The 12,799-nt window shown below is 42.1% G+C and overlaps 1 protein-coding gene across 3 annotated transcripts in view; it reads left to right on the top strand.

Moving 5' to 3' along the window:
* Window positions 1–9,441: 9,441 nt before the first annotated feature.
* The window catches only part of LOC147434646 (sugar transport protein MST4-like), a 4,430-nt gene continuing 1,072 nt past the window's right edge, over window positions 9,442–12,799 (top strand). The window contains exons 1-3 of one of the 3 annotated variants that reach the window (XM_086491104.1): window positions 9,442–9,464; window positions 11,521–11,840; window positions 12,168–12,799. The exon at window positions 12,168–12,799 is cut by the window's right edge and continues 1 nt beyond it. In XM_086491104.1, the coding sequence (XP_086347230.1) occupies window positions 11,535–11,840; window positions 12,168–12,799 (938 nt within the window). In that variant the 5' untranslated portion in view covers window positions 9,442–9,464; window positions 11,521–11,534. Of the gene's footprint in view, window positions 9,465–9,503; window positions 9,525–10,426; window positions 10,787–11,520; window positions 11,841–12,167 lie in introns of those variants that run through there. The other 2 variants (XM_086491105.1, XM_086491103.1) reach the window with 2 other exon arrangements.

Here is a 12,799-nt window from a genome sequence, read left to right as displayed (position 1 = left end):
AGTGCTGAAAGCAAAGGTTACAGGTTGTATCATCTACGAACAAAATGTATTCTGGTTTCACGGGATGTAGTGAAGATTCTGTTCATCCCTTGCTGTCATGTACTAGAGACAACAATGTTAGCTCACATGACATTTATGACTTTGTTACCTCTTTTTGGTGGTGGAAATACGAATGTAAGTTCCAATGAGGCAAATGTATAGCCTATGGGGGTTTCTGAAAATGTTACAGATCAGCCTATTACTGATGCAGATGTACATGATGTACTTGATGGGGAAAGGGCTGAAAATGAGCAGGCTAGAGGTATGCCAAAATGGCTGGTGCACACTTTGCATGACAGTAAATTAGATGCACCTTTGTCTAGTTGTACTCATTCAGGCTCTCGCCATGCATCTTATGTATCAGATTGTTATGCTTTGGCTGTGTCTAGCTTACATGATGTTGAGGAGCCTCTATCTTTTGATGAAGCATAGAATTCAGAAAATTGGATGGCTGCCATGCAATCAGAATATGATGCACTTATAGAAAATGACACGTGGACTTTATGTGATTTGCCTCCCGGCAAAAAGGCCATTGGTACAAAGTGGGTTTACAAGTTGAAACACAAGCCGGATGGTGAGATCGATCGCCATAAGGCTCGACTTGTTGCAAAGGGTTATGCACAACAAAAAGGCATAGATTATGAAGAGAATTTTGCTCCCACTTGTCGTATGACTACTGTGCGTTTTCTATGTGCATTGGCAGCCGATTTTGGTTGGGATGTACATCAATCAGACATTGTTACTGCTTTCTTGAATCATTGACATATTTGAGGAAGTTTATGTAACGCAGCCTAGCGGTTTTGTCATAAAAGGACAAGAGGACAAAGTGTGTAGATGTAAGAAGGCTTTGTATGGATGAAGCAATCTCATCGTGTTTGGTATGAGAAAGCTGACACTCATTTGGTCAAACGAGGCTTTCGTAACAGTCCAACAGAAAGCACATTGTATGTAAAGTGTGAGGGTGATGTACTTCTCATTGTGGTTCTTTATGTCAATGATTTGCTGATCACTGGACCAAATGAGAGACATATTGCTGAATTTAAGGCTGATTTGAATGCTAATTTGAAGATGAAAGATTTGGGGCTGTTGCATCATTACTTGGGTATACAATTTAAGCAGTGTGATGGCGGTATTGCCTTGTGTAAGAAAAGTTACATAGAGACATTCCTATGTAAAGTTGGACTTGAGGATTGCAAACCTATTGCCACTCCCATGGAAACAGGTTTGAAGTATAGTCTATATGATGCTGGTGATCCTGCTGATGTCACTCTTTACCAAACTGTTGTTGGCTGCCTCATTTATATATGCAACACGAGGCCGGATATTCAATTTGCAGTCTCACAGGTCAACAGATTTATGCATAGCCCAGGGTCTAAGCATTGGCAGGCTGTCAAGAGGATTTTCCGCTACCTTAGTAGCACTTTACATCTTGGATTGTTTTATCCCAAGGGGGGATCATTGCCGCCAGACTTACATGCTTTTTCGGACTCAGATTGGGATGGTTGTTTTGACACGCGAGTGTCCACAAGTGGTTTTTGTTTCATGCTTGGCAGTTCATGTATATCATGGTTGAGCAAGAAGCAACCTATTGTGGCCACTTCGAGTTGTGAGGCTGAGTACAGGGCAGTCTTCACAGCTACGGTTGAGTGTGTATGACTCAGACGCCTTATGGCTGATTTGGGTGTTGGATAGGACACTACCAACACTATCTACACTGACAGTCAGAGCGCATTGGTAGTTGCGAGGAACCCAGTTTTTCATGCTCGCACAAAGCACATTGAGGTGCATTACCACTATGTTAGGGAGAGGCTCTCAGCAGGAGAGATAAGCTTGGCTTATGTGCCAACACAAGACAACCTTACAGATCTTTTGACAAAGGCATTGTCTCGTGAGAAGCTTGAAGCTTTCCGCAAAGCTTTGGGCTTACTCCCCTTTGTGGACTGATCATGTCCTTAGGGCATGGCAGTTCCCTTTACTTATGTGCCAACTCTCGTTCACCGCATCACTCTAGGGGGGATTTGTTACTATATACATGTGGTAGTGATGTGTGTGAACACACTAGGACCGTCGGGGCATTTTTCCCTCTTAGGAGGTTTTTTCCCCTGAGCATTGTATATACGCCCATCACTCTAGGGCTATCTATCTCTCCATTGCACAATAAGTAACACACTCCTTATTGTGTGCCTTGAGCTTCCTTCATCTTCTCCAAGATGTGTGTGTTTCTCTACAACCCTAATTCCAACATTGACATCAAGAAATGGTTTGGAAGATGGGATGCATGTCACTTGGTCAAGGATGCGTCGATCGACTCCCAAGTTAATGAGGCCTTCTTACAATGCCAATGTGTCACGACTTGGGAGAAATCTGGAGATTTTCGCTTCAGCCATTACACCACACACGTTGCCCCAAACTATAAATCTCTCTTCTTCTCCGAACGAGGTGACCGAACCCATCCCTACATCCTTGAGCCCATCCCGTTGAGTGCGATCCGCACCATTGCCTCCATTCGTCTTAGCTCCCATTCTCTACGCTGCGAGACAGGACGTTGGGGCATTGGCGAGGAGTCTCATCGACTTTGCACCTTATGCCCTCGTCAAGTGCGAGAGAGTGAGTACCACACACTACTTGAGTGCTCAGATTTTGACCACGTTAGGTCCTCTTTTCCCCATAAGAGAGAGAGAGAGAGAGAGAGAGAGAGAGAGAGAGAGAGAGAGAGAGAGAGAGAGAGAGAGAGGACTCATAAAGGGGGAGGGATTCCTGTGTAGAGATATTCCTGTGAAGTTCTTGTGAATTTTTCTCCCGTGTGCATTCTACGTATCTTGTAAAATCTATGTCTTGAACAACATACCATGTATCGTCTATATGTTTTCAGGCTGCGCAATCTGTAGGAATCCATAGCACACCATTCAAAGATCTATTATCCTCGTGCCATGATGCTAGGGCGGCCATGGACTTACATCCAAAGAAATGCTTGATGTAAGAAAACAGAGGAAAATGTCGCAAAACCTTTTGTGGAATTTTTTTTCCGTGGAGATCTACTCGATATCTCTTGGAATCACATTTCAGACAGTTCTCCATGTCTATGTATTCCCCTCACTTATCATAAATCTTTTTGCTAGTATACATAATAGCATAGTAATGAAGAAGAAGGAGATGGAAAGCTTAAGCATTGAAGCATGGCTCTTGGTTGGATTTGCACTCCATAGCCAAGAGTGTTGGTGTAGGCTCTCAGCCTCTACTTGCTTGGAGAAGGAGAGGGAGCTCTTACACTTTGCATAGCACACCATGAGAGTGTTTGTGAGTGTGTGTGGGTGAGTATACCCCCTAAGCAACCCCCTAGCTTGCATGGGTCGACCCCCCCTTGTAGCTCATGCTTGAAGCTCATTGGACCCCTCCAGGCCTAGCCAATCATAAGCAGGAGGCATTACAAGTAGCAAGGGTAGCCTTGAGACAAGTGTCCCCCTTTCCCCTTTGAGAGAGAGGGCTAGATAAATGCAAAATCAATTAATTAATCTCCTAAATTATCATTGGACCCCTTGAGTGGCCAACCAATAGGCTTCATGCACACCATGAGGGCAACATGAGGAGGAACTTGACAAGTGTCCCTTTTTCTTTCTTGTACCATGCATGCCTTGTGTGAGTGTGTGGGTGTTCTCATCCCCCCTCATGTAGGGCTCACCCCCTCCTTGTAGGGATTGAGCATTTGACTTTTTGACACCTTAAGCCCCTCATGTATAGGCCCAGTTCCCACCACAAGCTTGCCCCTTAAGCACTTTAAGCTTGGGCTGGGTTCTCACCTCAAGTGCAACCCTAGCATCTCAAGCATGCCAAGCACCTCAAGCATCTCAATGATTAAGCACCTCAAGCATCTCAAGAACCTCAATCATCAAGCACCTCAAGCACCTTAGTCATCAAACATGACAAGGAGGACAAGCACCTCGAGCTGGGTCGGGTTCCCGCGCCTCAAGGTCAGCCCTAGCTTACCTAAGGTCAAAGGACTTTTACACACATTATTGGAGGTCTTCAATGAAGATAACCCTAAGGTCTTATGCTCCATTGGTTAGCCTTGCTCTTTGATAGACCACCTCTTATTTGGGCCCCTTTACCATTGGCCCTGTGTTGAGATAGATCTATAAGCACATGTCTATATCTTAACCCTTGTTCCCGTTTATTCTCCCACATTAAGTGATCACTTTAATATGAGAGAATCATTTGGGTTGGTTAGATATTAGATATTAGATTTTATGACATGTAGTCTGCATGACCATCCTTCGAGCTGTCAGAGGCTATATGTTGTGGCCTCACGTATGCTGCTTGACCAAAGCGTCGATCTATAATAGATAGATCAAACTTGCCAAATTTGTGAACCTACTACAAAGAAACCCGTCTTGTCCGTTGCATAGCATGCTTGCATTGATTACAAGGACATAAGATCCTTATTGAGAGATAAGTGTTTCGGTTGGACGGCCCCACATCCTCGTCACTACTCATAATGAATGTAAAAAACTTATAACCTGGACATAAATTTAATCTTCTATTGACATCCTCTGTCTTTTATCTCTCTCTCTCTCTCTCTCTCTCTCTCTCTCTCTCTCTCTCTCTCTCTCTCTCTCTCTCTCTCTCTCTCTCTGTTCACATTGTACACTACCTCACATTCTCTAGTCATGTCCGATCCCCACACACCTCGGTCTAGAGGTGCACGGAGATTAGAACCACCGGGTTATAATCTCGTCTTTATTGGTCAATGCCTATATTTGTGGGTACGAGAAATCTACACACCCAGCTCTACATGATAGTGCATGTAGTGGACAAAACCCCTTTGCCTCTTCTCTAGCTGTAGAAATAGCAGCATCTTAAGATCTCTTCACAGCAGATCCTTGTTCGAGGGATTACTTAGCACATTACATGTTGGCCTCCAATCTGAGTACCATGCCGTTGAAAGCTTTCCAACTTAAGGTCGCATCCGTAGAGAGGAAGAGAGGGATCACCGTTCACCTAACTCTAAATTTTTTTCCGTAATCCTGAAGGTAGACTTTACTATAAAAACTAAATCCAAAATCTAACCTAATTGAACATATGGTGATTCTGAGCTAATTGAACATGGTTAGTGTGTGAGTTAATAGGTGTCAGATTCTGATGGGAATATACATATTGTTGTGTACCTAGTGTTTGCTCTTTGGGCAAAGCCTTCATTGACATGCCCTAAAATCTAACCTAAATCTAATCTAATTTAATCTAATCTTAAATCTAACATAAATCTAGATGTAATCTAATCTTAAACTCAACATAAACCTAAATTTTATCTAGTCTTAAATCTAACATAAACCTAAATGTAATATAACTTAAATCTAAAGCTAATCTAATCTCAAATCTAAATATAATTTAATCTTTAACATCAACATAAACCTAAATCTAATCCAATCTCAAATCCTAAACGTAAATGTAATCTAACTCAAATCTAACCTAGTTAATCTTAAATCTTGTCCTAATTTTAAATCTAACATAAATCTAAATCTAACCTAATTTTAAACTCAACGTACATAAACCTAAATCTAAATGTAATCTAACCTAATCTTAAATCTAATTTAAATCTTAACCTAATCTTAAGTTTAACTTAGTTTTAAATTTAGCATAAATTTTAAATATAAGTTAAATGTAATCTAACTTAATCTTAGATCTTGATATAACCTAATTTTAAATATAATTTTAAATCTAACCTAACCCTAAATCTTAATATAACATTTCATTTCATATTTTTTCTACTTTTATCTCTCTCTCTCTCTCTCTCTCTCTCTCTCTCTCTCTCTCTCTCTCTTGTTTTCTACCCTTATCTCTCTCCCCCTCTCTCTCTCTTTGGTTTTTTTTTCTCTCTCTCCCTCTTTTTCTTTGTTTTCTCCTCTCTCTCTCTCTCTCTCTCTCTCTCTCTCTTTCACTCTCTTAATGTGTGTGTGTGTATGCATTCTTTGTTTATGCATGTATGTGTGTATGTGTTTTTGTTTATGCATGTGTGTACTCTCTCTCTCTCTCTCTCTCTCTCTCTCTCTCACACACACACACACACACACACACACACACAAAGACACAATGTGTGTGTGTGTGTGTGTGTGAGAGAGAGAGAGAGAGAGAGAGGGAGAGAGAGAGAGAGAGAAAGAGGGGAAGGGAACATGAGAGAGAGGAGAGGGAAGGAGCATACCTGGCTCTTCTTCTTCTCTTCGTGTGCGTGTGTGTGTGTGTGGAAGAAAGAGAGAGAGAGAGGGAGAGGGCGGGTTTACCTCTTTCGCTTGAGTGCCGAAACTCAGATATGAGATCTGAGTTTTTGGCGCTCTCGGTTTATTTTTTACCACTGTCGACGTCACTATGGGCATCGCTACAGGCATCACTATGCAACAAAGAAAATAGTGACGCCCATAGCAACACTCATAGGACGCCGTGGATTTTCACTTTTGAGTGTCGCTAATGTGAAGTATCTCTTGTAGTGATCACAACCTCTTTTTGTTTGCATAAATATGATCATTTTACTTCCATCCATCAGTAAATCTGCCAATTTTGAGTATTTCTCATTCTCAAAAACAACTTCTACTATCTGTAGAATTGAATGATTTGCTTTCAAAGCTTATAAATCAATGACAACTTTGTAAGGATTCTGTAGAAATTGTCTGGCTAAACCTTCAACTTGTTTAGGCCAAGTTATACTCCAATACTAAGGTTGTCTGCCAGGCCGAATCTGGGGGATAATTTTTTTGATTTGAGATTCAAAACCCATGTTTGCTAGGGTCTTTTGAATTCTTTGCCTTCTCTTAAGTATGGAGCTTGATTTACCCTTGTAATTTTCTGTGGTAAAAGCGCACATTTGTAAGGCCCCCATTATGAGGAGAAGCCATCGTGCGTGAAGGAAAATCACTCACCGGAAACCAAAATTTTCACGGACAAGAATCAGGGGCAACTGTAAGGCTCCGCCCCCGAGACTTTTTTTTTCGCCGGAATATTCTTTTTCGTCGGAATATTATGGCCGGACGGCGGCCGGAAAGTGGTCGGAAAACAACCGGTTGGTTGGCCGGTGGCCGATAGTCAATGGCCGGTGGCCGGTGGTCGGAAGTCAATGGCCGGTGGCCGGTGGCCGAATTCAATGGCCTGTGGCCGAATTCAAAAGCGGACTTGTCTTCTCAAGGGCGGCCACACATGGGCGGATTGGAGGGTCCAATTTGGACTTATTCGCACAAGGACGGCTACACATGGCTGTCTTTCATAAGAGAGGGTAGCCCTTTTGGCCTATAAAAGGAGGCCATTTCTACACACATTTCATAGTGTGAAGTTGATGCAGCAAGGTGAGTGTGAGGTGGTGAGAGTGAAGCAAGGCGGGAGCTCCATTAAGGATATAATCCCTTTGTAAACTACTTCTTGTTTTGAAGTACTAAAGCCATTGAGTGGCTGCTTTCCCGTGGATGTAGCCCACATTGGGTGAACCACGTATATCGTGTGTACTCTCTCTCTCTCTCTCTCTCTCTCTCTCTCTCTCTCTCTCTCTCTCTACTCTATAATCTCGTGTATATAAATCTGTCTCTCTCCATTAAGTAATCTACTCAATTATCTATTTAGCTACGTCTTATTTTCTAACACCTTCTTCGTATCACTTGTGCCGATATTTTTCTCCATTGCTTTCAATTTAATATTGAAGACATAAGAACTAGATGTTCTTTTTTTTAAAAAATAAAATCTTTTCAATATATGTTAAAAAACAATCACTAAGAAAGCAATTAAATCTACACAATATGAGATTTGCAATGCACTCTAGTCAATTCCACATATCAACCACATATGTTTTGAGCGAACATACACATTGCAAAGCACTCTCTACATGGCATAATGGATAAAAAAATAATATGAAATTATCAATGCAATTATAAATATAAATATAAAACAAAGCAATGAAATCTTCAATACAATTACACAATTGAAGACTACTTGTACCTAATCAAGGATTGTAGCCCCTTTATGCATCCAATTCAATATATAAAAGCTAATTTCACCCAATTAAGGATTATAACTCTCATATTGTGCAGTGACAATGTATATCAATTTAAATCTATGACGGTGAAAAATGCAAGACTTCAAGGATCTTTATATACCCAATACACTAGTACAGGACATGTGACACTTTCAACTCGTTATTTAAATATGCTCATCTTCTAAAACCAACTTCGACCCTGTTGATGGACCAATGGCATCGTTACAATGAGCACGACTCTCCAAATTCTCAATTGTTTTGGTTTCGTACCTTTATGCGGTGAAGGTTTTAAATATTTTTAGAAGTGATTAATTACCGAATTAAGAATCACGTTCGTCCCAAAAAAAGACCTGTGACTCTATAACCTTAGGTCAATTCATAAGGAGATGACTATACCCGACGCTCGGATACACTCCCCATAGATTTTCCTAGTTAAAATGCCAAAGTAAGAAGAGGTTTACTATATACAATCGGACCTGCCGGGCTTTTTCATTTTCTTGGCTGGCCCGTCGGGAAAACCCTATAGACCGAAGGGCCCCGCCGAGAAAATGAAAAAACCCGACGGGCCTACCGACTCTATTTGTTTTTACAGGTCACCATCAAGATCACGTTAACAATTAACGTGATCACGTTTTTTTATGTGTAATTACTTACGTTATTAACGTGATCACACTATCGTGATCACGTCTGTGAAATCCCTGCTTGTCGCTCATGAACGTCTGACGTCCATCGTATCATCACAACATGCTGGCTTTATTGAAGTCTCGAGGACTCCACTCTTTTTTGATGAATTAACGGTTAAAAAACCTCCTCTTGTTAATGTACATCTCTGTTAAATTGCTTTAAATTTTCAAAAATATAAAACCCCTCTTGCTGAACTCATGTGATATATTAACATGAATATGATACATTGAACCTTGAGTCCATAGTTACCCCATGCACGTCTCCCCTCCCACAAGCCTTCTTGCTCACGAGGCAGAGGGCAGGCCAGCAAACCCTAGCAAATAGAGGCCCCAACACTCGTAAAAGGTGCAATGTAGTATTCTATCTGAATGTCAAGCCAAGATGTTAATGTTGTGCACGTATCTCAAGAAGACTCTTCTCTTTGATACACATGATGTAGTCACTCATTGTAGTAGTGTCTCAAAAGGATTGTATTTTTAGTTCTTTAGGTATGATTAACAAGCTATGCTATGTAAACTTCCGTATTAGGTAAACAAAGTAAAATAAATTTCTGAAAAGGTGCTTTTATAGAAAAACTTAGTAATTGTAAAGGTGGCCCTTTTTTTTTTCTACCCATTCTTCCCAAAAAAACATTCTGCCCATTCTTCCAAGTGTGCATCATTTAGAGGGCAGAGCCATAGCCCCTCCTCAATGGAGATTGATCGAAGGCTACTTAAAGGTGGCTCTCGTGATCAAGGTGAGGTGTGGTTTTGGACCAATAATAGCCTATCAAGATGCTCTACTATTGCTATATAAGGTGTTTTTTGCACCCCTGAGAAAAAATACAGGAGTTTAATATCCATGATATGAGTGGAAAATCTTCTAAGGTGTCTTTGGGCAAATTATGACCGGCTCACTTTCATGTAGAGGACCCTCTAGAAGTGGCTCTAGTGAGCCTATGGGGGAACTATGTGTATGTACATGAATATATTGTTTGGAAGAAGAAGAGAAGAGAAGAGAAAGTTTAAACAATGTAATAAGAACGATCCCACGAGACCTATAAAGTGTATCCGATGGGGCTTGAGCTTAAGAGCTCAAGAGGGAGCTCCGATAACCAATCTACCACACTTAGGTGATACAAAGGTTATACGAGATCCCCCTCAACCCCCCAAAACAAAAAAGAAGAAGTTTTTAACATTAGAGGAACATTCCCAAGAGACCTCTAAGATCCATGGGCTGAGGGAGCTTGAACTGTGTGTGTGAGAGAGAGAGAGAGAGAGAGAGAGAGAGAGAGAGAGAGAGAGAGCATGTCAAGCCACGCGTGCGACCTTCTCGCACCCTTCCTTTTTCCTCACACCGTGCACCATTCCCTTTTCCGTTCCAAACTAATTCCACCATTTTTTTGTTTTCTCCAGTTGGGTACCCCCTACCGTGCGACCTTCTCGCACCCTTCCTTTTTCCTCACACCGTGCACCATTCCCTTTTCCGTTCCAAACTAATTCCACCATTTTTTTATTTTCTCCAGCTGGGTACCCCCTACTGTACCATGGCAAAAAGAAAAGAGTGCTGATGTAGGTACTAATAATTCATGTATGCATGGAGTATGTGTGTAGTATCTTAGGAGTGAGGACGTTAAATCTCTCTCTCTCTCTCTCTCTCTCTCTCTCAGCTAACCCGAGCCCACGTAATCTCGGCGCCCACTTTCTACCCCATGCAGGAAACCCACCTGCCCATCTCTCGACTCTCTCTTTCTCTTACATGCAACAGCTCCTTCCACTCCACTCAGCTCATGCATGGCCGTCTTCACTTCCTCGACTCGATCCACTTCACCTACTATATTCCGCCTCTTTTCTACTGCAGCCACAAGATAGTCTTGGGCGCACCCCACTTTTCAACAAATTGTTCCAGTTGGCACAAACGCTAAAGCTATGGCGGCAGATAAACCTGGACGCCAGCCAGCGATGGCGACCACGGAAGCCAAGGCTGGCTTCTCTGGGAAGGTTACCGTCTATGTCATCTTCTCTGCATTCATTGCTTCGTGCAGCGGCCTCATATTCGGATACAACATTGGCATCTCCGGTATATGCCCCCGTGCTGCCTCTATTCCATTAATTCATCAATTCAACTAGATTATGGCAGAAAAATGTTGTGTCAGCAGGATTCTTAGTTTGAATTAATCATAATTAACTAGAATATGGCAGCAGAATTTGTCAGTAGATTAAATCCTTGGTTTGTATTAGTAATAAATAATACGAGCTGTATTCATTAGTTGCCAAATTTGGAGTATGTCAGCAGATGAGCTCCTTGGTTTGTATTAGTTGTCAACTATTCTGAGTACATTGATTACCGAACGTAACTCGGATATATCTCAATAATATAGCAGCATATTTTGTATTAATTAACAGTCTTGTCTATACTAATAGATAAAGGGGGAGGGAATTCCGGCTCCCCCCCCCCCCCCCCCCCCCCCCCTCGCCACGCGTCAGAAGCTGCTTCATCCGGCGGGTGTCGCCTGCTGCAGCGTAATTTGGCCACAACATCAATATTGCAGCAGATTCAATGCTTGATTTGGTTTAATAATCAACATTTTTATCACTACCAACATTCAAATATAGTATCCCGATCTACAGCATGTCTACATCCTCACCCTCTGTATTGCATCATCGATGCATGAGTCTTGATTGCAATATAATAGTAAACTGAATTATCCCTGACTTGCAGTAATTATTTATATTCAATGCTGGCATTTAAGCATCTTATATCTATCTAATATGATGAATAAATGTATTAACTTGATGACGCCCATATTGCAGGTGGAGTGACAGCAATGCAGAACTTCTTGCAGAGCTTTTTTCCGGCTTTGATCGGGGAAAGCCGCGTCGCAACAGAGAGCACCTACTGCAAATTTAATGACCAGGGGCTGCAAGCCTTCACCTCATCCCTCTACTTGGCTGGCCTTATCTCCACATTTGGTGCTTCATATGTTACGAAGCACTCAGGCCGTCGAATCACGCTGACCGTGGCTGGATTCCTCTCATTAGTCGGAGTTGTTCTCGCTGCGGCTGCCAAGCACATCATCATGCTCATTATCGGCCGTATACTCATTGGCATTGGAGTTGGGTTTGCTAATCAAGTAAGCATTAACATGAATTAAGGCCAAAATTATTCACCGAAGTATAGAGTGCATATATGCATGTAGTTGGCATGCATGCACACGTGTTTTTGATGTGAGACACTCATGCAACATGAGTTTACTCGCATTCTTATGTATGCCTTTTCTGTATACATACTTATGTATGCTTGTGCTGTATGCATACATATAATGCATGCACATGGTCAATCTCAATGTGCACCCAGACCTCTACCTTAAGAAAGGCTGCCCTTTGTCTTAATTATAAGTTAAGGATGATTTATCTTTGGTGGATAACTTTACCTAACAGGCTAACTTCTGATAAAACAGGCTGGTCCAATATACTTGTCAGAGATAGCTCCCCCCAACTTGAGAGGAGTATTGAATGTTATGTTCCAGACGAATGTCGGTGTCGGAATTTTTGCGGCCAACATCGTCAATTTTGCAGTCGGCTACCTCGACGAAAAAGTGGGATGGAGGGTAGCATTAGCATGCGGAGCTGTACCATCATCAATGCTTGCTCTTGGTGGTCTCCTGCTCGTGGAGTCGCCCATAAGCTTGATAGAGAGGGGTAAGCCAGAGGAAGGCCGGACAATTTTGCAGAAAGTTAGGGGAACCGAGAATGTGGACGAAGAGTTCAATGAGATGGTGCGGGCATGCATAGCTTCGGAAGCGATGTCTGAGAGCGCGTTCCGTGCCGTCCTCAAACCCAACAGTAGACCTCAGCTTGTCATTTCCTTTTTAAGCGCCATCTTTCAGCAAATGACAGGGATTAATGCCATCATGTTCTATGCACCGGCCCTTTTTCGGACAGTCGGCTTTCAGAGCAATGCCAGCTTGTATTCAGCAGCGATTATTGGAGCTGTCAATGTTACATCTACGATAGCATCTATGTTCGTTGTTGATCGGATGGGCCGAAGGTTCTTGCTGATTCAGGGTAGTCTTCAGATGTTGGTTGCACA

This window comes from Adiantum capillus-veneris, chromosome 19 (assembly GCF_014529385.1).
Source record: "Adiantum capillus-veneris isolate H3 chromosome 19, ASM1452938v2, whole genome shotgun sequence".
NCBI lineage: Eukaryota > Viridiplantae > Streptophyta > Polypodiopsida > Polypodiales > Pteridaceae > Adiantum > Adiantum capillus-veneris.
Note: the sequence above shows the minus strand (reverse complement) of the source record. Positions and strands in the feature narration are given on the sequence as shown.